A 27873-nucleotide genomic window follows, 5' to 3' on the forward strand; every position below is an offset into this window, starting at 1 on the left:
GCCTTCCTGCGTGGTACTATGACCCTCGTCTCCATCTCAGGGACTTGAAGCGGGTTTTGGCTGGCGTGGGTATTGTCGCCCAAGTACGGAGTACCTCGTAGGTGCACGTGGACAAAGGGGAAATTGACAAGCCCGATATCGGGAAACATCAGTCCACTCCGTCGCAATCACGAACGAACCCGCTTTGCTCCTCACCGCCCCAGGGAAATAGATTAGATAAGATGGACCGCGGGCGGATGCACCAAGATGCGACTACTTGCTGGATGCACTGGGTATGTTCTGTGGCACGTCGGTCGAACGGTGCTGTAGCTAACCCTCCATCAACCATCCCTCGAGCGACCCATCTTATCTCTCTATCTCTATCCATCAATCAGCCAGGACCCGGACGGTCAGAGTCGTCTACCAGTCTAGAGCCATCGGTATCGGATTCCCGGTCGCATAGCCCACCACCTCGGTGCATACCAGGGCACCACAATCATCACCCCACCCGAACCAATTGAACCCCGTTCGCCATCTACGCCGAGCAGCTCTCTTTCTAGACTCTGCTCCCAGAGTTAGAACGGGAGCTTCTCCACAAAACCAAAAGAGAACAGGAGCGGAAAAAGAAAGAAAGGGGAAAAAAAAAAGCCAGTGAGGCGGGGGAAAGACGAGAGGATAATAAAACCGGGCTACAAAAACAACGCACGCCGCTTCTATAGACCCAGAGAGACAACCAGCCCCGATATTGAGACAGACACACAAGGTGGGTAGAAAGGCCAGACAAGCAAGCAGGAAAGCGAGCTGAGCTGAGCTGGACGTGCGGAATACAAAAACCAATCACCTCAGGACCACACACACACACACACACACTCACATATATCCATATCCATATCCATATATACGTCGCGCGCAAAGAATGAGGATCTCTTCGCCCTGGACGCTGGCGGCGGTGCAGGTTCTGGGCCTGCTGGGTCCGCGAGCCGCCTTCGGCGCCCCCTCTGCGGCGGGGGCGAAGGGGACTGGGCCAGAGGACGTCGTCATGGAGCGGCCTCGTGGACGAGAACATCAGCCTGAGGGCCAGAGGGGCATGATGCTCGTCTCGTCTCCGCGGCCGCTGCGGGAGGTGGAGCATGAACACGAGCACGAGCACGAGCACGAGCAGTTTCTCGACGAGAGTCTGCCGACGGACCACGCTTCTTCTTCTGCTTTTGGGTCGGGGATCGAGGCCTTGTTCTCGTACACGCCGTACAAGATCCCCTTGCCTCCCCTGTTTGCCGAGTCGATGGCGCGGTCGTCCTCCCCTGTCTCGTCCAACGAGGGCGAAGATGAGAGCAAAGACGAACAACAACGAGGAGCAGAAGACGCCACCGTCGCCATCCCGTCGCGGTACTACTCGACCGTCCTGGGCCGACGGCTCCTGGCCCTTTCGTCGCACGGGGTCCTCACGACCGTCTTCCCCGCGAACCTCTCGTCCTCCTCGTCGTCATCGGACCCCTCCGCCCAGGGGGTCCCGGCCTCGGTGGCAGACACGCCCATCGGACTCCCCGAGTACATCGCCTCGTGCGAGGAGCCGAGCGGCAACCCGACCATCCTGTCGCTCAAGGTGTCGACGTCGACCCGCAACGCCGCGGCCGGGTCTAATGTCTCACTCACCCTCAGCTGGTGGGACGAGTACATCCATCTGACGGGACAGAGGCCCTGGGCGCTGGCGAACCTCCCCCGGCTGAGCTTGACCGGCTATCTGGAGGAGATATCTGCAGACCAGGTCAGTCCAAAGGCCCTAGAGACCTGCTTCTTGCGGAAGCACAGGGACAGTGTCATGTGGCTTCCCGGCCGCAAGTGGGCTGCACATCAAGGCTTTTGGACTCGGTTGGTTGTGACGCAGGCGTATTGGATCGGCGGCTTTGGGGACAAGAACTATATTGGCTGGTTTGATCCTGACGAGTGGAGGACGGTGAGGAAAGAGGACTGGGAGGCTGTTCGACTGCCGGGAGAAAAGGAGTGAAGAATCTGTTCGAGGTTTGGGAAAGCCTGGCGAGTAACTAATGCGTAAACAGATTTGGCAGAAGTCAAGCAAAACATATTCGACGAGATCACAGTTTGGAAAGAATACTAATTCATTGTCTGTAGAATTTAACAGTCACAACCAAACTGTTCCTGCGAGGTCAGCTTGTCAATAATGGAGACCACCCCAGTCCTTGGATGAATAGGTCGACGGCGATTCATGTTGCGATACACTAGGATCCGATGCTGATTGTACGAAAGCCTGAAGCTTCATGCCTAGTGTTGACCTCCCCTTCATACTCCACAATCAGGAAGTCGATTATTCCGAGCACAATGGACCGTCGTCTATTTCTTTTCGCCAGAAATGCTGCTAGCAAGATCTGATAGCAATGTCAGCTTGAGGATGCGAAGAAGATGCGTGGTGAGACCGGCATACCTGACGCAGCTTTGCTAGCACTGTTCAGAACATTGGCAGTCATCTCCTGAGCCTGCTGCAGATAAGTCTTGCCTGACTCCTGTGCAGCTGAAGTGTTGGAACTGGCTGTCTGGCCGACGGAAGAAGCAGCTTCTTGCGCCTGTTGCAGGTATTCCTTGCCTGACTCCTGCGCTGCGCCGGCAGTCGAGCTAGCCTTCTGGCCCAAAGAAGAGGCAGTGTCTTGGATATTCTGTGTAGCACTGGATAGAGTGTCTTGGGCTGAGCTGGACTTGGCCGAAGTCTCATCGGAGAGCTTCTGGGTGGTGGACTTGCTGTCTCCTGTTTGTGGCCGTGTGAGCTAGGGATCTTAGGAGATTTGAGATCGGTAAGTACCTGGCTGGACCATTCCTGCGATGTCGTCGGCGGTGCCGGTGGCAGACTCTTTGGCCTTGTCGAAGGTGGACTTCTGAGAGTCAGGAGTGAGCTTCTCTTGAGCCTCTGCAGATCAGGGTTAGTTGCTGGATAGCTCGAGACCCAGAAGGGGAATGCACGTACGATCAGTCAAAGGCTTGCGGCCGGTGTCAGACATGATGGACGAGTGTTTGGTCGAACGAGGGTCTGGTGGATTGAGGCTATGGGTTGTGCTAAAGTGATGTATGTGGTCAAAGTGAGAGAGAATGAATCAATGGGAATGGTTTGATGGTAGAGGTGCTGCAGTGGTGGAAGAGAGGAAAGGTTGAGAAAGGTGAGAGAGGCCGTTTGAAGGGTTGCCTTTAAGCTTTTCGTCACAAGGCAAAGCAGGTGCAAAGGGCGAGACGGTGGTCAGGCGCAATGAAAGCAAATCCCACCTGTTGCTTGCTGGAGGGAGACAAGGGAGGCATGGATGGTCTCATGGTGGGGGTGGGCAGAGGCTCGTATACACTTTGACGTCATCGCAGAGCAACAATTGCACATGAAACGCAAGGAGGGCACATGCAAGCGATGGAGTCAGGCAATATCAACAATACTTCGTTCGGTTCAGTGCTCCTGTCTCAAGGAATAATGTCAACCAGTGGTGTATGTAAGCTAGCAAGTCTGATCGGTGTGATTGTCTTTTTTTCTTCTTGCAGACTGCAACCATTGATGGACCAAAAACAAAACAGACCTGGGGTATCCGCTCGCTGAATCTATTCAATAACAAAACGAATGCCCAATGCATGCACACACTGTGTCGTCCCCTCCTCCACATTACCTTAGTGTCAATGCTCTTGCCACGCTTTTGGATGCCAGGTGTGCCCCTTATCTTCCAACGATCGACTCGCCCTCCACCCTCTCAATGTTGCCCAGCAAGGCTCACTGCGCTGCAGCCTCGTCGTCCTCGAGTGCCGGCTGTCGTCCGGTAGTACTGAGATCTTCTCCCTTCCCACCATATTCTGCCGGCAGCATGTCTCCGAGTCCTTTCACCTTGCTGCTCGTAACCATCTCCCGCGCCAGATTCGCGCCGTTACTCATCGGATGGAACTTCTTGATTGTCTTTGCGGCCACGAAGAGCTTCATGAATGTATAGATGAATCCCATGAACGCAGGAACATTCACAAAGAACTTCTCCTTGAGCAACTCTGGGTAATTTTGCGCGAAGACCTTGATTGTCTCGGTGCTGGCAGCTTTCACAACAGGAGACTGGCGGAGAAAACTGATCGACTTGTAATCGTGCACTTGGAGGATCTTGTATGGGTCGTAGGTTGCAGTAATGGGCTTGGTGGCCTTGTCGATTCCAAGGGCTTGCAGTGCATCCTCCATCAGGGCGACTCGCCATTCAATGAATCTGAAAAGTCATCGAGTCAGCAACGGGCACAGAATAGATGTCAAATCTTTCGTGAATCTCGTGCTTACTCTGGCAGATTTCCGAACGTCTCGTCCAGCTTCTTGACACTCCCGTAGATATTCCAAGTAAACACCTCCCTGCTCTCAGGGTCGGCCGCCGGATCAGCGTCACCGTAGACGGTGGTGTATCCCAACCCAGCGAATTTGTTCCGGTTGAATTTCTTCTTGACCAATTCCACTGGCTTCATCTTGGCCCGCCAGTCCAGGGTCTTGGTGAGGGTGTCCTTGGATTTGGTGAGGTCTCCATCATAGGCATTCAGATACTTTTGCAAGATCACCTGAGTCGGGATGTGGGTTGCCGGGTCTTCGAGTGTGACACCCCAAATCTCAGGATGGTCGTGCGCCTTTGCAAGGGCCCAAAGCTCCTCGATTGGGGTGAGTTTCTTCTCGACGGGGACATCGACATCACCAGCTTTCTCGGCGACGACTGGAGTTTCCGCAGTAGCTGGGGTAGTCTCCTGGCAGTGATCAGCGCTTGTCTTCCACGGAACTTCGCTGGATGGGGACTCGTACAGTCGGGGCAGAAGGCTCTGCGGCAGCCTCCGCGGGAGCCTCTGCTGCAGGCTTCGTCTCTGTGTTGTCTGGAACAACACTAGAAACCTCCCCTTGCAAAGCGGTGCTGTTGGGAGCAGCGGTCGTTGTCACTTCGGGAGTGGCCATTGGGACCGGATAACAGATTGCGCGAATGGAGGGAAGATGCGTCGAACAAGGAGCTGGCCTTCAAGAGGTATATAGTTATCGGCGGATGCTCTTTTGCAGCGTAGGTTCGAAAGGATGAAGAGATTGGTTCGGATGGGCAGCTACAGGGGCCGTGTGGGATCGTTGGCGAGGAATCGAGGTTTGTTTACGGTGTTCGCAAAGGGAACTCGTCGAGACCAATGTCAGAAATCACAAGTATCCACACTCGTGGTATCAAGATGATAATCCAAGACTTCTGGTAGATAGTCCGGTCTATCGAGAAGAAGCAGATCTATGGTACTGGGAGATGAGCTCGATGGAGTGTGTGCAATGCAGGTTGAAGAGACAAGGGAGTGCAGTATCCCCGTATTTTAGTTGCCTAATCTAATCAGATAGCCGACCCGCCAAGCCATTCTCGAGAGTTCCAATCCGGACAATGCCGCGTACTCGGTACAGCCGAGTTGTCGTCATGAACTCACAAGGGCTCAAGGGCCACAGAGAAATGGAAAGGCGTTTTGAATCACCATGCAATCAAAAGACAGACAAGATGTTCAACGGGAAAACAGAGCCAGAGCTCAATATTTCTAGTATTTGGCTGGTTGTATCTCTAAAATTGTGTCCAAGTCGTTGTTCCATCCACAGCCCTCGGCGAGGGTCTCCAAACACTGTATCATCTCAGTTTCCTCCACCGCATAGATCTCGAATCATATATTCCGTTTCGAAACATGTCGTCGAGGTCCCCTCGCCCAGCCATCTATTCATTAGTCCTCTACCGACTTAGACATTCAAAAACTGGTTTCCTTTTCCCAAACACAAAAATCAAGTGCGCACTTCTGCTCGAGGCTCTGTATCTTCAAGCATGTCGAGACAGACGCGGTGATATCACTGTTGTAAATCGACAAAATCACAATTTGCACTTGGACGGCAAATCCTCCTCCATTAGATTCTTGCTCATCAAGACACCCAACACATCACCCCAAAGGATAGGTTTGATCACCCGTGAGATATCCTGTCGTGCAGGCTCTAGTTGCGTGCTCTCCATTGCTCTCCGACAACGAACCGGGGGCTAGAGGCGTACAACAGTAGAAAAGTTGGAGATTCGTTTATCGCATGGTCGTCAAATCGTGCAGCTGGAGTAGGACCTTGGTAGGTTGTATGAGGAAGACAGGGCAAAACGGGTCTATGTGCAACACAAAATAACGAAAGCAAAACTGGCCACTGGCATTTCTCTGCAATTTGATCCGCGCAACAGTCGCCTGGACGTGAAGACGCGGTGAATGGGTAGAGTGTCATCACAGACTCATGGTCAGCCACTCCCATTCTTGGCTGTTTCCATGCGGACCGCTAGCCATGTTCTGGACACCGGGATTGAGCAGGCCGCCCTGCATCACCGATGCCATTGTGGTGGCCCCCGCGGTCGAAGACATACTGGCAGCCTTGGCCCGGGTCACCGGGGCTTGAGTGACCTTGGGTGTCGACTGGCTGGCGTCGTGCATTTCCGCCTCATTTGTCGGACCACTGTTTCCGGCGATGATGGGCAATGTGTTGGTTGACGCCCGTGACTGCCGTCGCTGGCGTTTCGGTGTCACCTGAACCGGCCTGGCCATGTTGGGACCAGGCTGAACGGGTGGTTTTGGTGGAGCCGCAGCGATTGGTACGACCCCGGGCTTTCCTCCTGTGGTGCCAGGTGGATAGCTTGTGGGTGTGGTCACGACCGATCCTGAATGTGCAGAGCCCTGCACAGAGGATGGGGAGGCCGAATTCTGCTCGCTCGCAGCATTGCCCGACGTCGGCGTTGTTGCCGGTGTCTGTTGCACGGAATTCTTTCGAGAGGCCTTTTTGGATGCTCTCGTGGCTGCTGACCCCATAGGCACCGTATTTCCACTACCACGATTACGTTTCTTGATGACATCAGTCTTGAGCGACAAGGGACGCACAACACCATGCAGCTTGAGAAACAATCCACATGCATTGCACAGGGGGTGGCCTTCCGGGTTGCGTCGCCAAAGAGGCGTGGTCTGAGTAAAACAGTTGGTGCAGGTTGTTGGAACACCATTTTGATCCGTATTCTTCGGCCCAGGGCTGCCTGGTCTCGACGGTTGTCGACTGCTAAAGCCGGACTCACCGGGTGAGCTACCAGTAGACTGCATATGCTGGTTAGATAAGGCTGGGGTCGAGGTCGTCCGGGGAATTTTCTGTCTCCTTGGGTCTTGGTCGCGGTTTCGAATGTCGCTGATTGAGGCTGCTGAGCCATGCGTTCGACTAAGCATCGAGGAACCCCAATCCGGAGGCGAATTGACCATTTCTGCTCCTCCAATTCGCACCTGTTTCCCGGGGGCGCTGCCGAATCGCTGCATGTTGCCATAATCGGCTACGTTTGGGTCCCACTGCAAGCCCGAATTCAAGTCCAATGTTGGGTCACTAATCTGGCCATATTCGGATTGGATCATTGCAAAATTGGCATCCTCGTCTTCCGCATCAGAATCGGCGCCGAACTGGAACAAATTGTCATTCCCTGCCACAGAAACTCCAGGAGAGACTCGTCGTCCGTACTCCGGAACCAGTACTCGGGAAGGATCAACATGTTGCTGCATCGAAAACCCATTTGCCGTCTGCGCTGAAGGCACCCCATTCATAAGGGAGTACACTTGCTCATTGTTGGGCCCGTACGCAAACTGAGGGGCCGCAGGCGTCATCAAATGATTCCCTCGGTGAGATGGATAGAAGGGCATGGTCCGCGTGTGACCACTCTGGTCAAAGTAAAACCCTTGACCGTCTACTTCGTGGCCCGGCTGGGGCGTTGAAACGGCAGAAGGATAGCCGGATTGAGGAGGGGAATAGAAATCCGCAGAGTTCAAGGACGAACCCATTGAAGATTGTGTATATACATTCGAGAACGGCCCATTGGTGACCATGGGTGAGGCCGCAGGAGAAAAGGCGAAGTTTTGTTGGAATGGCCCAGCAGATGTCAGGATTGGGTCATCACTGAGGTGGAAAGAATCAAGGTGGAGAGACATTGAGCCCTGGAAGTTGGGCTGGCCCGAGAACTGGGCGGCTGTTGTCTGATCAAGCGCGTAGTCAGGTACACCAGCATCCATTTCTGCACCATTTGTGGCATGAGGGGCAGGTAAAGGAGGCACTTGAGGAGAGAATTCCGCCGGACGCTTGCGGTTCTAGTGACAAGGGTCAGAGGACAGTTTTGATAGACACAATCTATCAGATAGGGTAAACTTACACCTCTCCTCTCGTCAATGCTCGTCTTGCGAACTCTCTTCTTGACGTACTCGAATTCTGTCGTCCGATGCGTTGGGATGGAGGTCTGGGGCATTGATGACGGAGGTAGATTCTTCGGAATCTGGACTTGGGGCTTGTTACGGGAAGTAATGGGGATAGGAGGTGCCTGTGTCGTCTTTGGTCGCCCCGCCGTCTCTGACGGCGCGGGAGATGTTATCCCTGCTGGAGAGGCGACTGAGCTCGGCACGATAAAGTCGTCGAGGTTCATGGGATCTGCGGGTTGCTCGGTTTCAGCAGACTTGTCCACTGACTTGCGGAGCTGCTGTGCTATGCCACTAGGGGCCGAGGAAGGAGGAGTAGGGTTCTGGAACTGTGCTTGCTTTGCTCTAGAGAGATGGTCAGTCACAGCGCTCGGACGGTCGCTGCCCACCAGACCCGAATTCCCATACGCTGCTTGCTGTTGCTCTCGACGGCGTAGATTCATAGCCATCATCCGCCAAGTCAGGTTTTCCATGCGCTCCTGGTTGGGCAGACGAGATTTGGTCCGGCTATACAATTTCCATATCTGAGTGCCTAGAGGGTCCTTCTTCTGCATCTCTTCTGGACTGTCGAGGACGGAGGATTGAGCATCGTCCTTCCACTCGGGGAAGACGGCGTCCCGTAGCAGCGACTCATTGCGAGCAAGGACGTCTGGGGTGGAGAGATCCAGGTTGGGACTGAGGCTGGGATTTGCGGCTTTTGTAGGGTGAGGGAAATTGGCAGTGGGATTATTGGAGGTGTCGGTCGAGAACAAATGGGCGGGCGACTGGCTGGTGGAAATAGTATTTACGGTATGAGAGCCCAGGCTGCTGGACCAAATTGAGAAGTCTGTGTCGTCAAGAGTGGAAGAGGGCTGTGATGTAGAGGCCGAAGAATGATGGGAGTGGTCGGCAGGGGACTGGACGGCGGAGGTTGCGCGCGAAGTTGCAGCTGCAGTGCCCCCACGTTCACCATCATCCGCACTCGACATTACCGGGGCGGATTGGAGCGAGAGTCGCGTGCAGCAGGCGGGCTAAGGATGGGATAGCGAACAGGACGGGGTGCTCGTGTGTTGTTGGGCTTCTGGCAGCATTACCAGCGTCGAAGCCAGGATATTGATGGGATGTAGGTGTGAGTGGTTCGGGCAGACGAGCAAAAAAATAATTCGCAAGCAAGGACGACCTGTGCAGTGTCATCACCACACGAGACAAGAGGAAAAGGTCGGCAAGAAGAGAGCGCGAGAAAAGGCACCTTTTCGTCGCTCGGGCTTGCAGAAGTGGGAGTGGGAGGGTGCAGGGTGCAGGTCAGAGAGGCACGCAACCTATGGGGACGGAGGAGGCGCCGCTGGTGCTGGAGAAATGGTCAAGGCGCAACCCGGTGGACCAGGGTATGTGCGTAAAGTTGGGCCAGGGATCAGAGATGATGGTGGCTTTCTGGCGCGCCCGCCTAGTCTAGGGCGATGGAGCAGATGGAGCGAATGGAGCCGGCTGGAGGGGCAATAGAGAGGTACCGGTAGGACAGGATACCGTGATCGAGCCCTCGGGATTGGCGACGAGTCGGGAGGGAGGGTTTCGAAGGAGTGGGTGAGCGGGATGGGGGATGCAAGAAACGGCCCTAGGGTTTTTGGGGTGGGTTGAGCTGGCAAAAGAGAAAGCTGGGCTGTCGCTAGGAACGAGAGTGGACAACAGCTTTTTAGAGTTACAAACAAGAGATGAGGGTACCAAGGGAAGGCCGATCAAAGGGCAGTGGCAGTGAGCAATGCCACTTCGCACCGGGCGAGGGAAGAGTCAAAAGAGGCGATGACCCATTGCTCCGGGACAACTGGTGACGAGGGGAGATTCCGAGAGGAAAGAGATGGACGACGACGATCTCTTCAGTGTCTTTTCTCTCTTTCTCTCTTACATCTCGCAACCTTGACGTCGAGGGGTGGTTTATTTCGAGGTCCTCGGTACACCGTAGGCATCTCTCATCTCACTATCCCCCCCCTCATCTCGCCCTCCTTTCTCCTCCCCCGAGGCCTCATCTCACATGGAGCATGCCACTCGCGGGAAACCCTCCTCAAGTCGCAAAAGTAATTGGGGATCTGTGGGCAGGGGAGAGGGGGGGGGACCGCACATCGGCATAGCGCCGGTCCATGCCTGAACCATACATAGGCGAAGACCAGAAACGGGACAAGGACAGCGAGTTCGGTGGGTGGGAGAGTGGGAGGCTTTTTTTCGAGAAGTGGGACATGGGCAGCTTTGATGCGCTCTCTGACAGTTGATTTGCAACGGCACTTTACCCTCGATTGGCCTGACTCAGTCGGCCTGAGCAATCCCGTCGCGATGATCTCCCCAAGAACGACATCAGCGACAGAAACAAGGGCAGCGCAGGAGAGGCCGTGAAGAAAGCTGGCCCGGACGATACGTAATGGTGGAAATACCATATGCCGCTGGTGGTTCAACGCCCTGTCTCCCAGGTGTACGGAGTACTCGTATGTACTAGGTACAGCAGTAGCCAGGCCCTGAGCCGCCCCCCTGGTCGGCCTCGTTGGCGCTGGGGGGCTGGTTCTTGCATCTGCATCTTGCGACTGCATCTGCGCTTTTGCATGCGCCAGTGCGGCAATAGAAGGGGAAGGGAGGGTTCCCCTTCACTACGAGTCCTGACTCCCACCACACCTTGATACCTAGAAGCAGTTAAACGTTCGGCGGGGCCTGGCTTAGCTGCTGCCACTTGCTGCTGCTTGCTGCTTGCAGCTGGCATCTGCGCAAAGCGGTTCGCCAACTTGGCCAGTCTGCCCCCCATGAGCTTTTTGGGATTTCAAGCATCATGCACGCCAGGGGGACCGAGGAACGCCACGTCCAGGTCTCAGGGTCGACATCAGCGGGTTTTTTGCGGCCACTTAAAGCCCGCTGACGAGCCCTATTCTGGGCTGGCGGCTTCTGGTAGCGTGGGAGGTCATGAACAAGCGGGCAAGTAGTAGGGAGCATTGGCAAACGCTGGGCCTTTGCCTGTTGCCGGGCGTAGAGCCTGTCATTGCCGTGGGCTTGCAGCATGGCAGGATCCAGAAAAGCATGCTTTCACCCTCGTTCTCCTTTGCGGACCTTGCTGTTGTCATCGGCTATGGGAAGCGGATGGTAATGCAAACAAATAATGAAATCATCACCACCCAACGCATCTCGACTCATGGCGTCTCAGCTAAAAGATGCAAGCAGCAACACCTCATCGGTGGAACTTAGCTACATGGACGAGGTGGCATTGCCTCTCGGAAAAAGCACGGAACCCATTTCTGCTCCGGGAGTGAGGGAAATAGTTATTTGAGAATACCGGGGGGCAAAAGTGGAAAGGGGTAGTACTATGTACCATTATTGGCAAACCTGTCAACGACCAGAATGAGATTCTCGAACCATACGGGCTCTGGTCATTCGAGAAACGGTAGCTGGCTCTGGAGCTGGAGCACGAGGTTGTGGGAAGTATGGATTTTGTGCATGAACTCGAGAGAGATCAAGAGGTCCAGAAGCAATCCACCACGGTGCCCATTTCCCAACCCTTGCAGCCCCAAACGTACCCACCCAGTTCCACTTGACGACTCCTTGGGAGGCTATAGGCTTGACGGCGAGAGTACCCGAATCTGGCTCTCCTCGTGTTGTGCCGCATGTACTCCGGATACGGACTTCGCTCTGGCCCTCCAACCAAAAAAAAAATGTTTGCCTGAGGAATAGCCCTTATGGCCTGAGCATGGGTATAGATCAAAGAAGAAAAACCCAAAGGAAAATTTTCTGGCAAAGATTTTCAGCTGGGTACCAGCGGACGTTCTTTGTGAGTCTCGAAGCGAGGTGCATGTTGCTCATGCGAGCAGTACCAATGCAAGGTGATCAAATTGGGGGCGCTGAGGAATTGCTTCTTGCGACATTCGCCCGGGGTACCTCGCCCCCCATATATTTCGCCACGGCACCTCTTGTACCCCAGTACTCCGTAGCCGTTGTATCATTTGTGGTTATTCGTGAAGATCACTTGGTGGTTCCGCCTCTTGACAGTCCCATGTGTTTGAGGTGAACGAGATAGTACGGAGGTTCTGTTCCACCACACTGGGTTCAACAGGGTAACGGTGCGTCGGTGTCGGTCCCCTAGTGCAACGCAAGGGACCCATGCGCGAAGCCTCACCAGGCTGATGGGATGCTTTTTGGTTGCTGGGCGCTGGGTGCTGGGTGCTGGGTACTTGCGAGCTGGGTACTTGTCAGGCTAAATTGCTGAACGAAAACGCTCGTGGCAGTGGCTCCAAAAGTCAAAAGAGAGGAGAGAACGCAGGCTCTCAGGCTCGGAGAAGAGGACGGAGGAAGGAAGGAGGATTGCCAGAGCTCGCAACCAGCAACAAGCATTGGCCACTCCCCAAATCCTAAACCTTTAGCCTGGCCATTCACAGCCTTGGGCAGCCTGGCATCCCACTCTCTAGCTTGGTGGCACATTGGACACGGACTTGTAGAGACTTGGAGGTATTTGACATGTACAGGGCGTTGGTATCAAGTACAATGCCTCGCATACTGCGACTTTCTGCGACTGCTGTTCCTTCTTCTCCTCTGACTGCATGCAGGACTCTGTAACACCACCCTTCCAGCTCGAAACGGATGTATCCTGACTTGTCACGAGGCACTCAACCCTCCAGGGAGTGGGGTCCGCGTGGTCCGTCCAAAGTCGATGGGAAATTCCTCGAAGGGTCCCGCGCGTAAGCATCCGTGTCAGGACGAAAAGCATGTGCTTCTTCCCCCTTCCAAGTTCCAACTCTCACCTTTCTTGTGCTCCGACTTTTTGCCTTCGGCCCTTCTCCGTTTTTCGGCCACGACGTTCTCTTGCAGATTCAAGCACATGGCAGCAAGAATGGGCGCACGCTATTTCCTTCTAGACGAATGATGCACCTCGAATAGCATCACTGTTCGAGGCCCCCCCCCCCCAATGGCCTTCACTCGATTCCGGTTCGACCGCGAGAAACCGTCTCTCCACTGGCCAAACTCCAAATGCCTGGTACCCCCTTCGTTCTTCTTAGCGCGGGGGAGCTCGCGAACACCTTCACAAAATACATGCCCCTGGCTGTCATACCACGGTTCCGCCGCCTTACTTTCGGCCAAAAATCTCACGAGTGCTAGCCCCCCGGTCCAGCACACTCCTTGGATTTCAGGCTTGTTATACTGGCAGGCGCAGGATATTTGTTCCAAAACTTGGCCGTGGGAGTTACGTCGCTTTAACATGAGTAGTGGCGAGAACACATCGCTTGGACAATTCGGCCTTCTTCGACACAGTGCAGGTGACGAAGGTGATAGACAATTTGCTTGGGGCTAGGTACCGCATGTCGCGAGCGCACGACCAGGGGAGACCCAGTGTCCGTTTGGAGACATGGTCTGTGCCCAGTAATGGTCGATGTGATCGAGTGCTTTGGAGGCTTGATGATCGCCAGTACTGTGCCAATCTATCGCCCGGACTAATTGTGCTTGTGCAGGGACCGTGTTAACTCGACTTCGGTGTGAATCCGTCTGATCAGCCTCGAAGTCAGCGGGGCCAGACCCGAACTGCCGAGACGTATACATCATGGGTTGCGTGTTTGTTTGAGGTCATCGAGCAGTTTGAACAGCTTCATCGGATCCGTATCCCGTCATCTGTCTAGCATGGTAGACGCTGTGAGCGATCTCCCCTTCAGAGCGCATGAATTCTCTCTCTCTCTCTCTCTGGCCTGTGCCGTCTCGTTGCACTTGGGAGATACAGTACCAGCGTGGCCGATCGTGGCTTGCTATCTCCCATGCAGCCGTCAAGACCGCCTAAACACAAAGTACCATTTTCAGATTTGTCTCGAAACCATTTTAGGTTTTGTACTGCAGATTGCGCTAACAACCATCCTGCCTCGTCCGACTGGGCGGCTTTCGACTGTGCAGATGAAGTAGCCAGGCGCACCCTTGTCGCTGCCTCGGAAAGTTCGTCGGTGGTCACCCTGGGAATTAAAAGCTGGCAGATCCTCTGGAGCGAGACCTTCGAGAGGAGCCTGGACTTTGACCCATCAGCCCGAAGCCCCCCCAGGCTGCTTGAATCGAAAGATAACTACTGGAAGCAAGGTTTCTTTTACTTGTAGAGATGTGATAATTGCAATGCAGGATCGACCCACAATATAATTAAGAGATGCGAGTGGGTTGCAGCTAGAAAACAAAGACGGTCTAGATAATGATCTGTGGGCTATGGAGGCTTGTCAATCTCGGCTTCGCTGGCCAGCGCTGGGAGCCAATTGCCTTCGATTTTCATAGTCCACAGACGGTAGCTTTCCCAGACATCTGGAGATGTCCAAGTTGTTCGTAAAGGAGTTGTGAGTATCCAGGCAAGAGCAGTCACCGCACGAAACTTGTCGAGTCTTCCAACAATGCCGGCAACAGTAAACGACGACGAAGGTAATGCAATCATGGCTCTTGCGAACCATCGTCGCAAAGGAAACCAAGCTTCAAGTTCCCAATGACATTCTTGTTTCGACCTGCCGGCATCTCGGTCGAATTGATTGCATGATTGGTGAACGTCCAGCCCACACTCCCTGCACTCTCCGATTGCAACCAACCCTCAAGGCACCCTTTCGGGCGACCCCCTGGTGCCCCATTCGAGTGCAGGTTGTCCTTTTCAAGCCGGCAGGCTAGACGGTGGAGCGGAGAGCGGTGACTGCAGTAGTGAACCTAAGGTAAACGTAACCCTAGGGGCGTCGATGCGAGTGAATCGGTGGCACGTGACAGGACTCTGAGATCTGAGAGAGGCCCACACGCTCTGCTCAGCACACGACCATCCAGGAGTTACAAGTCCAGTCGGTCGGGGGGCCGATAGAAAAGCAATAGTCAGGTTGCTGACAATAGTCGGTCCCTCCAACCCTCAGGATCCAGATCTGGGGAAAAGTGCCAGGCCCTCCCATTCCACATCAGGGAACTGGTTGGAGAGTAATAATCGTCAGTATAACTCATCCTGCATCGAGGACGGCAAAAGGCCCGGCCGTCACCCCGTATAGTGACGCACCACCAAGCAGGTAAGTTGACTTAGTGAGCGTGAGCTGCGCTCAACAGTTTCGCTGTTCGTGGCCTTCGCTCTGTCGGTCGTTGCCGAGATGGTAAAAGTCAGGGAAAGGACGCGTGGGATGGCTGGACAGGAGTCAAGGCTCGAGGATGAGCCTTAGCGATTAGGTGCATCGTTAGTTGCTTTTTCCGGTAGAACTTGAAGTCTCGTCCTGGATGCGTGCGGCGCCCCGACCACCCTTGGCTGTCCTTCCTCACACATCCGCCCCCTCCAAGCACCATCGGACCACGCCCCTCTTCGGTACTTGGGTCATCACCCCCCGACGCATGACAAGTGGATCCAAATCCCTTTTGGCTCCAGAAGGGTGCTCAGCCTGGTAGTTGCGTCGATATGGAGAATCGTTGATGGGTCGGATCCCTGAAATGTGGAATGCGGATATGGGAAAGGCGTTGCTGATCTGTTGGAGCGTTAATTCTGCTTGCAAAGCATAGCGTCCGTTGTTAGGCCAGAGTTTGAGCGAGGAAATGATGGCCCTCAACGTCCCAGAGTACTCGTACTCCGTTGTTAGTCCCAACAAGGTCCCCGAGACGGGCCAGGGTGACAGGCATGGCTCCCCCACGCTAGTGCACGGCTTTGCATGGTGTCGTCCAGCAAGCCTCAGCAGCCCAGTCGATGCTTACCTCCTAATCTGGTGTGCAGTCCTGAAACATGATGGAGGGTGGTGTGTGAGTGTCCATGCTCGAAATGCCAGCTCCCCAGCAACCCTGGTGACCCTGCCTGCCCTTGTGAATAATGTCTTCTTGTCAAAGTCCCCCAACTGGTCTCGTATCGGCTAATTTGGCTGACGTCGGCGTCGGTGTCAGCGACGACGGTTGTCAAATTGCCCGTTTCAGATACGTGTTGAAGGAGGCTTCGTTGGCGAACTCGAAGGTGAGCACGAGAGTCTGATTCTGTCAACAACGGGGACTATTCGGCGCTCCACCAGCGCCGAAAGTGTCTGCAACAGACTCGTTGAGGAGGCGTCGTCTTCATTGAAGTGCGGCTGCAGAGGTGTAGTCTGCCAAGCATGTCGTGTTTCGCATACCTAGGTAGCTAGGTGACTTCCATTGGGCACAATTGGGCGCCGTTCATCATTGGCGGTTTGCATAGCCTGTTGGAAGTACTCGTAGCGAGGCTTCGAAGGACTACTAGTAAGGCTCAGAGATGGAAATCCTGGGGGCCGGTGGCCGATTGACTCTTTAAGTACAGCATGGCCAGAGCCACCGTCGGCCAAATGATAAGGTCAAGGAGATCAGCGACAACTGATACTCTTCGAAACAGCCAAATATTGGAACGGGTGATAACAAAAACTTCGCATTCTACGGACACGATAGGCTGCGAGCACCCAGTCAGACATTAAAGGAGGAATTTGTTCAATGGGTTTCTGATAAGTGCGATAACCCCGCGATAACAGAGCGGCCCTTACTTGGGCAGGCAGATAAAGAATCTGGGGCAGGGTTTCTCAATCAAGCAGGTCATTGCGGCCTTGATCAGCCTATCCTTCGTCCGTCATCCACTTAGATGCTCGAAAGAATCATGTTGATATCTTTGTTTCAGCGTTGTGTTGCATCTGATTTCCCTATCTGTCACCGTCACTTCCTGCTGTTACCATTGGATGTTGTCCGGAACCCCAGGCTATTTCTGCCCATTGTTCCTGAACTTTATCAATGCCACTGCAAGGTAATGCAAGTTCAAGCGCTCAAGCGAATAGGTCAATCATAAGCGGTCAATCTGAGGTCGGCAACGGCTTGCTATCTTCTGTCGTGGCCGGGTGCAGTCTTGCCGATCCGTTGAACAACGCAACAGATGTAATTGGGGTCCGGGAAAATGATGATCTCTTGGTGTTTTGTGCGCAGTCTCAGCAACTGGACTTCATCCTCAGTATTACCATTCTCTGCATCTTCCTCACTGTTTCGCTCTTTCTTCTGAACTGTTTTGGCCTCCCCATAGACATCTCCAGTGTATGTTCCGTCTGGACGAGCAGCATTTCGAGAAGCGGCACCGAGCGTTGCCCCCATAACATTGGCATTGTTCACAAATTGAAAGATGGATGAAGCCAGCCGCTCCATTGGTTTCTCAATATGTTGGACATCTGATGTCGCATCTGCTTCATCGGCGGTACTAGGCCGCCCTATTTCTGACGCCTCTGCGGCTCCCCTAGACTCTGCGGCCTGTGGCCATTGGTATGTTGTCGCAGAAGCGGAAGGACTTCTACCCCCAGGGGAAGCGATGCCTGTAACTCTTATGATAGAACCATCTTTTCGAGAAAGGATTAAGGTGGACTGGACGTTTGGTCTCTCGGTCAGACCTCGTAGCATCGCATCAATGGAAGGGCCGTTGAGAATCTCCTATAAAGCGCCGATTAGCGTAAGAGTAGGTTAACAACGGAGCAGGAGACAAAAACCCTTTCAGTCTGAGCCATCCTGCTCGAGTGTCAATAGACACCTCGTTTAAATTTTGCTCGTTGGTGGACGTCACCTCATGCTGGCGCAGTTGTCGCCTGAAGGTGATTTTGGAGCTGCACAACAACGCGTTAGACGCGCCTTTCTTCCGTGGACAGATGGTCTCAGCAGCGCGCAGGGGAGGTATCAGGTCAAGCTATTCTTGTAGGATGAGGTCACTATAAGCCGTGTGTAACCCGAGGTATGGAGCTTGGACAACGTGGAGAGTTTCTATGACCAACGTGAATCCATCTCCGCCAAATTTTGAAAAATCACCCGCAGATCGAGCGCCTTTAGAGATCGTCACCATCTGCGGTTCGGTCCGACAACGCGCAAAGCTTATTGTTCCCACTGACCCTCACGGATGCTGGAGAAGAAAATCCTTTCCCACCCTTTGTATCACTTAGAAGTCTTCCACTGCACGACGACCAACCAAGAAAATGGGCTCCAGTGCACGGAAGAAAAGAGAGAAAAAGAAAGATTTCCAGGTTGGCTGACTGTCCTCGTTCAGGCTGATCGCAAACAAGCTAACATACCGGGCAGAAACAAAAACTGAAGGTGGGCAAGGCCAAACCCAAGGCCGAGAACCATACCGACACAAGCTTCAGGTCTCAAGGTATGCTGCCTTCTCAGTTGAATTGCTCACTTGACCGGCGTATCGGGCTGACAAGAAGGGAAGCCATCGTTTTGAACCAACAGCTGGACGTGAATGCGCCTTCACAATCATCCATATTTCTTCATCAAATTTCCCTTCTCGCTTCACGGTCCGACACTCAAAGGAGAGATGCCCTTGCTTCCCTAACTAGCTATGTCACCTCAAGCCTACCAACAAGCAGCTTGCCAATCTCCACGAGTTCCCTTCTCAGCAGTGTCTGCCCACTCATGCTCGATGGCTCGGCAGGCGTAAGGAGTCAACTGCTCAAGCTCTTCGGCGCGTTACCCCAAGAGGACATCCGGGACCATGTGACCAAAGCTTTGCCCTACTTACGTGCGGCTATGACACATTTATCACGGGACATTCGACTCTCGTCGCTTGAATTTGTGTCCTACATGATCAAAGTTGCTGGTTCGGAATTGATCTCGTGCCCTGGCGGCTGGCACCAAACCTTAGAATGCTTTACAACAGTTTTAGGGTGGAGATCAACCGACGCCAGCAAATGGTCCTCTACTAAAGCATCCTTCTCCGGGGATCCCAGATCTACCGCTAGAATAATGCAAGTTCTCGCGGAATTCTTACAAGCAGGTCTTGTTGGGGATGAGCAATCTGCTTCTGGACCTCACCCATTGCTTGCACATTTCCCTCTATGGGAAGTTGAAACACTCCTGGTGCCCGGGAAGTCCAGTGCATACGCTTATCTAAATCTCTTTGGTCTCCAAGCTGAGGATGAGACCCAAATGCTTGATGATCAACAAGATAGACTGCGCGACTTCGCGCAAAATTTCGAGGGGCATATCTTGGTTGGCATCGATGCCGCCAGGAAGGAAGGAGGAGAGCTAGGCCGTGCTGCAGGCCTATTACTCAAGATTTTAGAGCGTGCACGAAGGTCTTGAGCCATAGACCAGCACTCCAACGACATGTTAACTATACAGAATTCATCTTACCTCGCCGCACGCTGGAGTTCATTCGGACCATGCGAACCTCAGCCTTCAGAGACCACTGGGGCTGCTTTGATCACTTACGTGCTTCGCAGTCATGAATATGCAGAAGCCAGCGGCATTTGAGTGAGGCTCTTGTCAACTGCCTCTAAACGAAGGAAGCAGACGCCACGGATGCTGTGGAAAATGGATATCCATTTGAACCTTGATTCAGGAGACCATTTCCGATGGGTTTGATTCCAATGCGTTCTGAGTAGTGAACAGGTGTGACACTTCAAGGATGAAGGAATACCAGGGAGAAAGATGAAACTTGTTCGTCACATCTGGACGGCCTGCACGGGGAGGCGGCAAGCCAGGGAACATCGTGCATAGAGCAAGACGGTGTCAGAGAGGCGACCGAGCAGACCTCAACAGCAGTACCCATGTTCGATTGACGAAGCCCGCAAGAATTAGGCTAGGCAACCTGCGCCAGACCTGATAGCGATGATATGTAGTCGGATATTGCCCATACCAGTTCAGCGCTGGGGTTACATGCCATCACGGTCATTACAGAATCCCACGAAACGAGGAATGCAAGAGGCAGTTTGTTTGAGACATGCAGAAAGAGAACAAACACAAGGGCAAGGAGCAGAACGGTCAATTCATCAATCATCAGAGGGAGAGGGATGGGTTGGGCCGCAGGAACAAAGCGCCCGTCACCGCATCCCCCCAATGATCCAAATAACTTCTCCGGACCCAGGAATCCAGGTCTGCGCAGCATGCCTTCTGATATTGTGCTAGACGTTCAGGACCCTGCTGAGTTGAGTTCAGCCAGGCAGAAGAGGGGTTTGCCCATTCATCCATGAAGCCTACAGCTTTGCGTTCTGCGAGGCCCCGGCCTTCAGCTCAGCAATCGCCTGCATCGCGCCGCTCTCTCCGCTTCTGATCGCCCCCTCCATATAGCCTCTCCAGACAGTGCTCAATTCTGTGCCCACGAAATGGATGTTACCAAACGACGCGCACAACGCTTCCCATCCGTCGGCAAGAACACCTGGTGGCATCGCAGGACATGGGCAGCCCCAGCCTGAAAACTCCTCGTCCATCCACGGCGACTCATAAGCCTCGACAAAGAGCGGCCGAATGTCCCGCCCCTCCGCAAATATGGCGCCGATTTGCTTCAGCACCGAGGCCTTCTTCCTCTCAGCATCTTGCGCTGCCCATTTCCTCCCGAATTTTCCGCCAACGAAGCACGTCATGCAAGCCTCGTCGCCCAGACTAGTGTCCCGGAAGACCGACACAGGACCCACGAATGATTGTCCTAGACCGCACAGGTTTCTCTCTGTCCAGAATGGCCTGCTGAACCTCACGATATACTTGGTATAGAAACCATAGCGGGTGTGGTTGGCAACCGCGCTTTTCGCCGCGGGTAAAGAGGGAGAAAATTTGACGGTTTTGTACACCGGTGTCGGAATCGAGAGTATCACTTTGCGAGCGCGATACACTTGCGGCGAGGGTCCTCTCGTTGAGACCAAGACGGTCTTGTCCTGCTGTTGATCTATCCCTCCGACAGGGCAGGCCAGTTTGATCGACCCTGGCTTCAGTTTCTGGGCCATCCCTTCCGCAAAAGCTGCAGTTCCTTCTCGAATGCGGAGGTATTGGCCTCCATCCTTGCAATCTGAGCGCATGGTCATCAACCCTCCACCGGCGGCACAATCTATGGAACACTTCGTCAGCCCCTTCACGGTTTGCGCAATCGGAAACCCACATTCAAGGAAGTACAAGGCCGAAACCTCGGCAGGGTCAACGCCCAGCATAGCGTGAGTCCAGACCTGTGCGGTCGCGAATGCCTTGTCTGTGACCTTTGCACGGCGCAGGAACGTCTCAAAAGAAATGGAGTCGAGCTGCTCTCGATGGGGTCCTGCCGAGAAGATCGAAGGTGTCTGCGTGGTTGAGATATTTTCGACCAAGTCTCGGATTGATATGCAAGACTCGGTATCATTTCCCGAGGGATACTGTCCAGAGGCTTAGGGTCAACCATTTGCCCTCGAGCATCGATCACTGCTGCAACTCGCCGGCAGAAGGGGCTCAAACCTTTGGTACATCCCTGAGGATCTCGATTAGCTTTCTCCCGATACAAGTTTGCTGAGAACTAGCAATTCTTCTGGATGATGGGAGCATACCCATATGGAAACTTTACAAGCGATCCGTCAAAGTCCTGGACGACGACATCGCCCTGGGTGTTCTGGACGTATGTGTGCAATCCGAGATCATTCGCGAGTTCCCACATGCGACTTTGGTTGCTGTCATTGATCCAGGCAGCTCCCAGATCGGACTTCACAGCCCCTTCGCTGGAGCGTAGAGTCAGTGTCTTTCCACCCACTCGATCTCGTGCCTCGAGCACCACGTAACTGAGGTGCTCATGGTGGACGGTAAGGGCCGCTTGCAGGCCCGAAAGACCCGCGCCAACGATCACCACATCATATACCTGTTGAGACATCTTGATTCGGGACTTCCTGGCCCTCTGGCCAGACTCCAAACCGCGGTGAAGTTTACATATATATATATATATATATATATATTCTGTGTGGACGCGAGCTTCGCCCGTGGGTTGAAAGCAGCAGGCGAGCTGAGTGGAGACAGCGCCCTTCTCCGTCTGCATTGTTGACTTCTTTTGCCAGTGATGATGCTTCTGCCGCCTGCTGCTATCGTGCAATTCGATATCGCACAACACGCGACTTGACCTTTCAATCGGGCTATGGAGCCCATCGAAACTAGTGCAGGGAATTGGAGCCAGGCATCTGCTGGTTCATTCTTCCGCAAGGCACACAAAGTTGACGGTCCACCGCGACAAAGTTCGTCACTGAACTCATAGCTCCAAGCATTTGCCGATATGTCGTGCCTCCAAGTCTCTCGACATTGGAAGCTGTGGCATCAAACGCAGCATTCAAGCAGCGTGGTATTGACAAACCCGTCAAACCACCCGAATGATGCCGCGGCCGACAGTCAAGATACGCTCTGGTTGAGCCCGCCTTCTCGCGAGGCATCATGGTCCAAGGCCTTGCGTTTGCTGATCCAGGGGGTGGCAGACCAGGAACCAAGGCTCCTTGAGTGACGGCAATAGCAACCTGAAGAACATCAAAGACTTTGCACAATGCGCATTGGGACCGAACAATGCTTTAAACTCCTTTGCCGAAGAGAGATTGGGCCGGGAGACAATCTCAATGAGATGAATGGGGTAGTGGTAGGCCAGCCTTGCCTCTGGATGTGTATTTTCGCCTTTATTGTCTTGTGTTCAATCCCGCCATTCACTATTCAACGAGGCTATTGAATGTTTCTGCCGGTCCCTGGTAAAGGTGAGGCATGTCCGTGATGGACCAAAGCAACATTCAGAGTGAATGCAGCCCTTGCAAATTTTCACTACTCCCGTTTGCCTTCAAATCTCGACAATCTTCTCTCCTTCTTCTCATCTTTCAGTTTGCGAGACTCCTGCCTGAGTGCCGTTCGAAAGACTTGAGCGATCATTCCTCTGCAACAAATTCACCAGATTTCCAGACACGAGTTCTGCTGTCCGCTGTCCGCTGTCCGCTGTCCGCTGTCCGCTGTCCGCTGTCCGCTGCTCGCTGCTCTTTCTACAACTCATTCTCTGCTCCACGCTCATCTCTTTCTCTGACACCGAACCTCACATCCGCAAACATGAAGGTCGCAAGAACACTCATCCAACCCATCCGGTCCTTGACTGCCGTTCCGTTTGCCGGTGTTAAACCCAGTCTGCGCAGGCAGATCAGAGATTTCAATCGCAATCGCTGTCACTTTACACGCGTCAAGCCCATCGAACCACTCTCCAACAGCCGATCCCCCTCTCCATCTCGAACTTCACGAAAGCGCAAACAGTTTACTCCTGAGCGCTTTGAGAGACAATACGAGAAGCTCGACCATCTCGTGCCCCTGGACGCCAACCACTCCAAGTTCCTGAGTGACTTGGCCGAGCCGAGTTTATTCCTGGAGAAGGACTTCGACGCTCTGCAGGAGGTCGAAGAGGCACGACGTCCTCTCGACGAGGACGTGTGTCGGACGCAATTGGCCGTCGATGACACAATGGAGGTGGACAACGACGACATTGTCATGGCCGATGATGAAGAGCCGGAGGACGTAGAGATGACCGATGCGTGGCAACCACCGCATCTGGTTTATTGGTAAGCATCTTCCAAGATATATCATTCTTTGGCACTGACAGCAACTAGGCAAGGCGAATGCCCGCCACCAGAGTTCTTCTTTCCTTTCCCCCCTCCCCCAGCTGGAGCCGACATCCTCCAGCAAGCGATAAAGGCCGAGGGCCTCGTTTCGACTGTCGCCTGCAATGAGGTGACGCCTGAGCCGCCGACGAAGGATGAGGTGATTGAATACTTCGAGAACCTCGAGCACAACATTGCCAATGGCATATTGCCACCCAACATCGCGACAGAGGCGATGGACCCTGCGCATCCTCCAGCGGCAACGCTGAGAGATGAGAAGATCGGCAATGAGCATGCCGAGGCGGAGAACAACGTGGCCTCAGAAGGAAACGAGCGAGAGCCTGAGCCTGGGCCAATAGCTCCTACAGAGTCGAAAGCGGCGGAATCGCCAGTCAAGACGAAGACCGTGTCCCTGAGTCATGTCCCCGAACAATATCGCGGCTTCTTGGAGGAGGCAGTGGCTTTCTCTGCTGAGCAGAAGAAACCACCTCCAGAATGGTGGAAATCCATTGCGCTCAACAACAGCGAAAGAGAGAAGAAATATATGAAGTGCGAGGTTCGCAGTGTCGAGCAATACGCAGCCTGGCCGCCTCACCTACAGGTACAGCCACAATTCCATTGTCCTGACCCAAAAAGTTCAAAGGGAGAGTTCAACACACCAGCAAGCTGCCGATTAGGGCTTAAACGCAATAAAGAGGAACGGCAGCGTTTCTCTGAGATCCGAAAGAACCATCCTGAAGTCTGGGAGGCAATTATCGGCACGATGTTGCAAGAGGGTGTGAGCATTGACAGCATGCTCCTTTGCCACGAAGCGAAAGACGAGAATGGAAACACCATTGACCTCCGACCACAAGTGCTCGACAACCAAAAGTGGTGCGTGGACAATTGGCGATTTGACAGTCTGAGCTGGCACACAATGCAGGACGCTCCTCTGCCCTCTAACTGCTCTCCGGAGTTCCACAAAGCTCCGAAGGGTGATGAGCGACTGTTTCATGAGACAATTGGATATCTCAAAAGTCACCCCGAGATCTGCTACGTCTTCCGCATCCTCGTCTCAGAGTGGCTCAAAGTGGAGGCGAACAAAGCGGCTTTCCGTAGGATTGCGCGCAAGGCAGGCTGGTGTCCAGCTGCCGAACACCAACTCCAGCGCGACTTCGTCAAGTGGGTCTTCGCTGATGCCGACGCAACATCCAGAGAGATCTTTGAGCTGGTCGAAAGCCATTTCCCTGACCGGTATCCACGGTTCTTTGCAGCGACTATTGAAGAGGAGGGAATTGACTATCTTTGAAGGGAAGGCAGAATCGCGAAGGAAGAGGAGGCTTCGAACTGCGTCGACGGGAGAATGGGGAGGTCGTGACATGGGAGGAGATCGGTAGAGGTATAAAACCTCACCGGGGAGGGAAGTTGGGAAAGACAACTGCAGGACGGCAGGGTGGTGGAACAATTCTGACATGATGGAGAGTGTGGTGGAGGCTGCGCCTGAGGATTACGATACTGAAGGCAAGGAAAGGGTTTCGTCTCGACACAAGAGAGAGGAGTTGAAAAGCGTTGCGAGGATAGCCATCCCAAGACCAGGTCACGTCGACCAGGAGGCTCTTTGTGACAGTATGCTGAGGAGATGCAACAGCTCTGAGACATAGCTTGGCTCTCACGAGAATTGGACAGTCAATTACATTCCAACATGATTTGAGGATCTTTTCACAAAAATGTTTGTCTGCGGTGAGCAACGGGCAAGGCTGTGTGCTGTGCCCTCCGCAGGGGGGGGGGGGGGGGACGGCTTCGAGGCTGCGGCGTCGGAGGCTGCGACTTGTGAACCTTTGAGTAACTGCGCTCGGAGATGTTACTCTCTACAACCAGTGCAATCAGTAATCGTCCCCAGCTACAACAATGGCCGCCACAATGCGACGAGGACGGAGTAAGTACGGAGGAGAGATGGAGTTTCTCCAGAAATACCGACCATGCAACTAACACTGTCTTCAGGGACTGTGAACTTTAGTCGCCCTGCCCATCTCTCCACCTGCGCCCACCTGCGCCCACCTTTGCCTATGAGCAACGCTTCCGCTCGTGGTTCCAGATCCTTCGCACTCGGTACCAAACAGTTGTTGTCCCAGGGCAGTGGCTCATCATTGTCCAGATGATCAAACATCGACCGTTGTCGTCCTCGAGTTGGAATGCACCATCAGTTTCTTCCTCTCCTTACTCGCTCCGGCAATCTGCAACTGTCTGCAATTGTTCCTTGGTCCACGAACACATGAACATGGGTCGACGAGCTCGCGGCTTAATGAATGGATTGGCGCCATGCAAGTCAGTTTAACTAGACAAGCCATCCCGGCATCCTTTCCGGTTACACTTATGCAGCTTTTCCAAAGCGTCCTGGTTTCACCTAGCCTCGGTCCCTCCGCGCGAAGAATGACGGTCCTCCTCATACCCGATTTGCCAACCGCAGACGAGAAAACAGAAATACAATCAATCACCTCCTGCTTGAGCGGTACCGATCGCACAGTCCACGGCCCTGTGCCTGGAGACCAGCTCCAACTATCTTCCTCCTATCGCCGTCGAGCTCATCCCTCCAGACAAGATCTTTCATCTTTCTTCGTGCCCCTCGAGCGGTCCCGCAGGCTGCCGGCCAGCACATCAGACCAAACTGTTACGCGAGGATACCTCATTTTTCCATGGGGGATCCAGATGCTGCAAACTCAAAAGCGTCCATCATCCTAACCGCCCATGCGGGGTTAAATGAGCAGTCACCAATGCGAGCTGTCTATCAGTTTGCTGCTGCTTAGGCGATTGGAAATGTCGTTTCCTCCTTTCCTTCTGACCGTGATGGTCACCTTCTTACAGAAGAATAGCGGCAATTGGGCTCTAGCTTGAGAGGCCAAAGAGATCCCTCGTTCTTCGCCTACTCGGCCCATCTTCTCCTCCCAGGGGATCCGGCATATAGATAGATCTGTCGTCCACCTCCCTCCGTGCTTCGAGTGATCTTGTACAACACTCCAATTTTGACATGTGGTTATAGACTCTCTGACTGCTTTGGGCACCTATTCTCGAAATGGGCAGAGAAAACGTCGAATTCAAGACCGCGGATCGGGTCACCTTGAGAGGATGGTTCTACACCAGCGACTCGGCTTCCGGGAAAGCACCATGCCTCGTCATGTCCCACGGCTTCACGGCCCTTAAGGAAATGGACCTTGACGCCTTCGCGGAACATTTCGTGTCCAAACTGCCCATCACCTGCCTGGTCTACGACAATCGCGGCTTTGGTGACAGCGATGCCGCCGAGGGGGAGCCGAGGAGTGAGATCATCCCAATGACCCAATGTAGCGACATCTCCGACGCCATCACCTATGCCTCGACAAGGCCTGAAGTCAACCCGGACAAGATTGGAATCTGGGGTTCGTCATACAGTGGCGGCCACGTGCTATACGTCGGGGCCGTGGATCGAAGAGTCAAAGCCGTCCTCAGCCAGGTCCCTTGTGTCAGTGGATGGGACAACTTCAGTCGCCTTGTGCGTCCAGATTTTGCGGTCGGATTCAATGCGATCTTTGCTGCAGGTCTGACATTTCTTACCCCGATGCACCTTGCTCGATCGTCATTCTGACACTCTTGCAGACAGGATTGCTCGAGCTGAGGGAAAGGAGCCGGGATTTGTTCCTGTGGTGGATGCCGATCCTTTGAAGCCGTCCGCTCTACCCACTCCAGACAGCTACGAATTCTTTTCCGCATGGGAGAAGAAGTCTCAGTGGAAGAATACTTGCACTGTGAAGACGTGAGTCAAATGAATACCACCTGCCCTTCTCGCCACGTTCTGATACTCACTCTTGGGTGTAGCGTCGAGCTCTTCCGCGCTTATGAGCCGCAGCAACTCATTGACAAAATCGCGCCAACACCACTCCTCATGACAGTTGCGAGCGGAGACGTACTTACGCCATCAGACCTTGCTCTCGGGGCTTTCGCACGTGCAAAGGAGCCGAAGCAACTGCAACTTTTGCCTTGTGGGCATTTCGAGGCGTACTCCGGCCCATATTTCGAGAGGAATGCTGGAACCCAGACTGAATTCCTCAAGAAGTGGCTGGTCGAAGGTGGATGAAGGAGCTGGCGTGAGCTTTGAGGGATTGACTCGGTAGATGGATAATTGGACATATGGAATCTTGTGTTCTGTGGTTCTGTTCGACCATTTAGGACTCTCCCTTCTCGGATCGATTGGATAGATGATGAATATCTTGTATTGCTCTGATGAATGAGAGAGTCAGATGCACCAAGCTGAGCACCTTTAACCGGTTTCATGTATTTTGACTGTTCACCGTCCTTGAATCCACAAAATCCGCTGTCTGACGATTCCACCTCCAAGATACTTGGCCGAAGTGGATACGGGCACGCTGTAGGCTGTATT

At 53.8% G+C, this 27873-nt stretch overlaps 10 protein-coding genes across 11 annotated transcripts; 4 read left to right on the top strand and 6 right to left on the bottom strand.

The window, feature by feature from the left end:
* Positions 1-218: 218 nt before the first annotated feature.
* On the top strand, positions 219-2614 carry PV07_06868 (uncharacterized protein). Its single transcript, XM_016393889.1, has one exon. The coding sequence runs from the start codon at positions 896-898 to the stop codon at positions 1982-1984; it is 1089 nt and encodes a 362-aa protein (XP_016247308.1). The 5' UTR covers positions 219-895; the 3' UTR covers positions 1985-2614.
* PV07_06869 (uncharacterized protein) lies at positions 2076-3263 on the bottom strand. The gene is made up of 4 exons (XM_016393890.1): positions 2954-3263; positions 2792-2896; positions 2420-2737; positions 2076-2363 (listed from the first exon to the last, which is right to left on the bottom strand). Exons 1-4 carry the CDS (start codon positions 2985-2987, stop codon positions 2329-2331), a joined length of 492 nt encoding a protein of 163 aa, XP_016247309.1. The 5' UTR covers positions 2988-3263; the 3' UTR covers positions 2076-2328.
* Positions 3264-3385: 122 nt separating this feature from the next.
* On the bottom strand, positions 3386-5282 carry PV07_06870 (uncharacterized protein). The gene is made up of 3 exons (XM_016393891.1): positions 4775-5282; positions 4271-4719; positions 3386-4202 (listed from the first exon to the last, which is right to left on the bottom strand). Exons 1-3 carry the CDS (start codon positions 4919-4921, stop codon positions 3731-3733), a joined length of 1068 nt encoding a protein of 355 aa, XP_016247310.1. The 5' UTR covers positions 4922-5282; the 3' UTR covers positions 3386-3730.
* Positions 5283-5487: 205 nt separating this feature from the next.
* On the bottom strand, positions 5488-9474 carry PV07_06871. Of its 2 annotated transcripts, XM_016393893.1 has the most exons (3): positions 8623-9474; positions 8175-8559; positions 5488-8112 (listed from the first exon to the last, which is right to left on the bottom strand). In XM_016393893.1, exons 1-3 carry the CDS (start codon positions 9180-9182, stop codon positions 6232-6234), a joined length of 2826 nt encoding a protein of 941 aa, XP_016247312.1. In that variant the 5' UTR covers positions 9183-9474; the 3' UTR covers positions 5488-6231. The 2 variants fall into 2 exon arrangements, with proteins under 2 accessions (XP_016247312.1, XP_016247311.1); XM_016393892.1 differs by having other exon boundaries at positions 8175-9474.
* A 1991-nt stretch (positions 9475-11465) lies between these two features.
* Positions 11466-12782, bottom strand: PV07_06872 (uncharacterized protein). The gene has a single exon (XM_016393894.1). The coding sequence runs from the start codon at positions 12634-12636 to the stop codon at positions 12331-12333; it is 306 nt and encodes a 101-aa protein (XP_016247313.1). The 5' UTR covers positions 12637-12782; the 3' UTR covers positions 11466-12330.
* A 3798-nt stretch (positions 12783-16580) lies between these two features.
* Positions 16581-17909, bottom strand: PV07_06873 (uncharacterized protein). Its single transcript, XM_016393895.1, has 2 exons — positions 17640-17909; positions 16581-17583 (listed from the first exon to the last, which is right to left on the bottom strand). Exons 1-2 carry the CDS (start codon positions 17655-17657, stop codon positions 16987-16989), a joined length of 615 nt encoding a protein of 204 aa, XP_016247314.1. The 5' UTR covers positions 17658-17909; the 3' UTR covers positions 16581-16986.
* A 178-nt stretch (positions 17910-18087) lies between these two features.
* On the top strand, positions 18088-21117 carry PV07_06874 (uncharacterized protein). The gene is made up of 3 exons (XM_016393896.1): positions 18088-18164; positions 18220-18292; positions 18356-21117. Exons 1-3 carry the CDS (start codon positions 18117-18119, stop codon positions 19225-19227), a joined length of 993 nt encoding a protein of 330 aa, XP_016247315.1. The 5' UTR covers positions 18088-18116; the 3' UTR covers positions 19228-21117.
* Positions 20083-21748, bottom strand: PV07_06875 (uncharacterized protein; the record flags this gene model as incomplete). The annotated part of the gene is made up of 4 exons (XM_016393897.1): positions 20083-20965; positions 21017-21263; positions 21343-21355; positions 21432-21748. The coding sequence occupies 4 exons, from the start codon at positions 21746-21748 to the stop codon at positions 20121-20123; spliced, it is 1422 nt and encodes a 473-aa protein (XP_016247316.1). The 3' UTR covers positions 20083-20120.
* Positions 21749-22843: 1095 nt separating this feature from the next.
* On the top strand, positions 22844-25154 carry PV07_06876 (uncharacterized protein). Its single transcript, XM_016393898.1, has 2 exons — positions 22844-23444; positions 23493-25154. Exons 1-2 carry the CDS (start codon positions 22945-22947, stop codon positions 24769-24771), a joined length of 1779 nt encoding a protein of 592 aa, XP_016247317.1. The 5' UTR covers positions 22844-22944; the 3' UTR covers positions 24772-25154.
* A 422-nt stretch (positions 25155-25576) lies between these two features.
* PV07_06877 (uncharacterized protein) lies at positions 25577-27778 on the top strand. Its single transcript, XM_016393899.1, has 3 exons — positions 25577-27034; positions 27093-27249; positions 27312-27778. The coding sequence occupies exons 1-3, from the start codon at positions 26533-26535 to the stop codon at positions 27568-27570; spliced, it is 918 nt and encodes a 305-aa protein (XP_016247318.1). The 5' UTR covers positions 25577-26532; the 3' UTR covers positions 27571-27778.
* Positions 27779-27873: the final 95 nt, after the last annotated feature.

This window comes from Cladophialophora immunda, assembly GCF_000835495.1.
Source record: "Cladophialophora immunda strain CBS 83496 unplaced genomic scaffold supercont1.4, whole genome shotgun sequence".
Lineage (NCBI taxonomy): Eukaryota > Fungi > Ascomycota > Eurotiomycetes > Chaetothyriales > Herpotrichiellaceae > Cladophialophora > Cladophialophora immunda.

Bases quoted from the DNA above. Each gene is read 5' to 3' on its own strand.
- PV07_06872 (XM_016393894.1), bottom strand. From the start codon at position 12,636: ATGTGCCACCAAGCTAGAGAGTGGGATGCCAGGCTGCCCAAGGCTGTG.
- PV07_06871 (XM_016393892.1), bottom strand. From the start codon at position 9,182: ATGTCGAGTGCGGATGATGGTGAACGTGGGGGCACTGCAGCTGCAACT. The intron at 8,113-8,174 runs GTAAGTTTACCC...CCTTGTCACTAG, and splicing joins GCATTGACGAGAGGAGAGGT to AACCGCAAGCGTCCGGCGGA.
- PV07_06869 (XM_016393890.1), bottom strand. From the start codon at position 2,987: ATGTCTGACACCGGCCGCAAGCCTTTGACTGATC. The intron at 2,897-2,953 runs GTACGTGCATTC...CCTGATCTGCAG, and splicing joins CCGCAAGCCTTTGACTGATC to AGGCTCAAGAGAAGCTCACT. The intron at 2,364-2,419 runs GTATGCCGGTCT...CATTGCTATCAG, and splicing joins TGCTAGCAAAGCTGCGTCAG to ATCTTGCTAGCAGCATTTCT.
- PV07_06876 (XM_016393898.1), top strand. From the start codon at position 22,945: ATGAAGGTCGCAAGAACACTCATCCAACCCATCCGGTCCTTGACTGCC. The intron at 23,445-23,492 runs GTAAGCATCTTC...GACAGCAACTAG, and splicing joins CCACCGCATCTGGTTTATTG to GCAAGGCGAATGCCCGCCAC.
- PV07_06877 (XM_016393899.1), top strand. From the start codon at position 26,533: ATGGGCAGAGAAAACGTCGAATTCAAGACCGCGGATCGGGTCACCTTG. The intron at 27,035-27,092 runs GTCTGACATTTC...ACACTCTTGCAG, and splicing joins CAATGCGATCTTTGCTGCAG to ACAGGATTGCTCGAGCTGAG. The intron at 27,250-27,311 runs GTGAGTCAAATG...TCTTGGGTGTAG, and splicing joins AATACTTGCACTGTGAAGAC to CGTCGAGCTCTTCCGCGCTT.
- PV07_06868 (XM_016393889.1), top strand. From the start codon at position 896: ATGAGGATCTCTTCGCCCTGGACGCTGGCGGCGGTGCAGGTTCTGGGC.
- PV07_06870 (XM_016393891.1), bottom strand. From the start codon at position 4,921: ATGGCCACTCCCGAAGTGACAACGACCGCTGCTCCCAACAGCACCGCT. The intron at 4,720-4,774 runs GTACGAGTCCCC...GATCACTGCCAG, and splicing joins CAGAGCCTTCTGCCCCGACT to GAGACTACCCCAGCTACTGC. The intron at 4,203-4,270 runs GTAAGCACGAGA...ATGACTTTTCAG, and splicing joins ACGTTCGGAAATCTGCCAGA to ATTCATTGAATGGCGAGTCG.
- PV07_06874 (XM_016393896.1), top strand. From the start codon at position 18,117: ATGGGCTCCAGTGCACGGAAGAAAAGAGAGAAAAAGAAAGATTTCCAG. The intron at 18,165-18,219 runs GTTGGCTGACTG...CATACCGGGCAG, and splicing joins AGAAAAAGAAAGATTTCCAG to AAACAAAAACTGAAGGTGGG. The intron at 18,293-18,355 runs GTATGCTGCCTT...CAAGAAGGGAAG, and splicing joins CACAAGCTTCAGGTCTCAAG to CCATCGTTTTGAACCAACAG.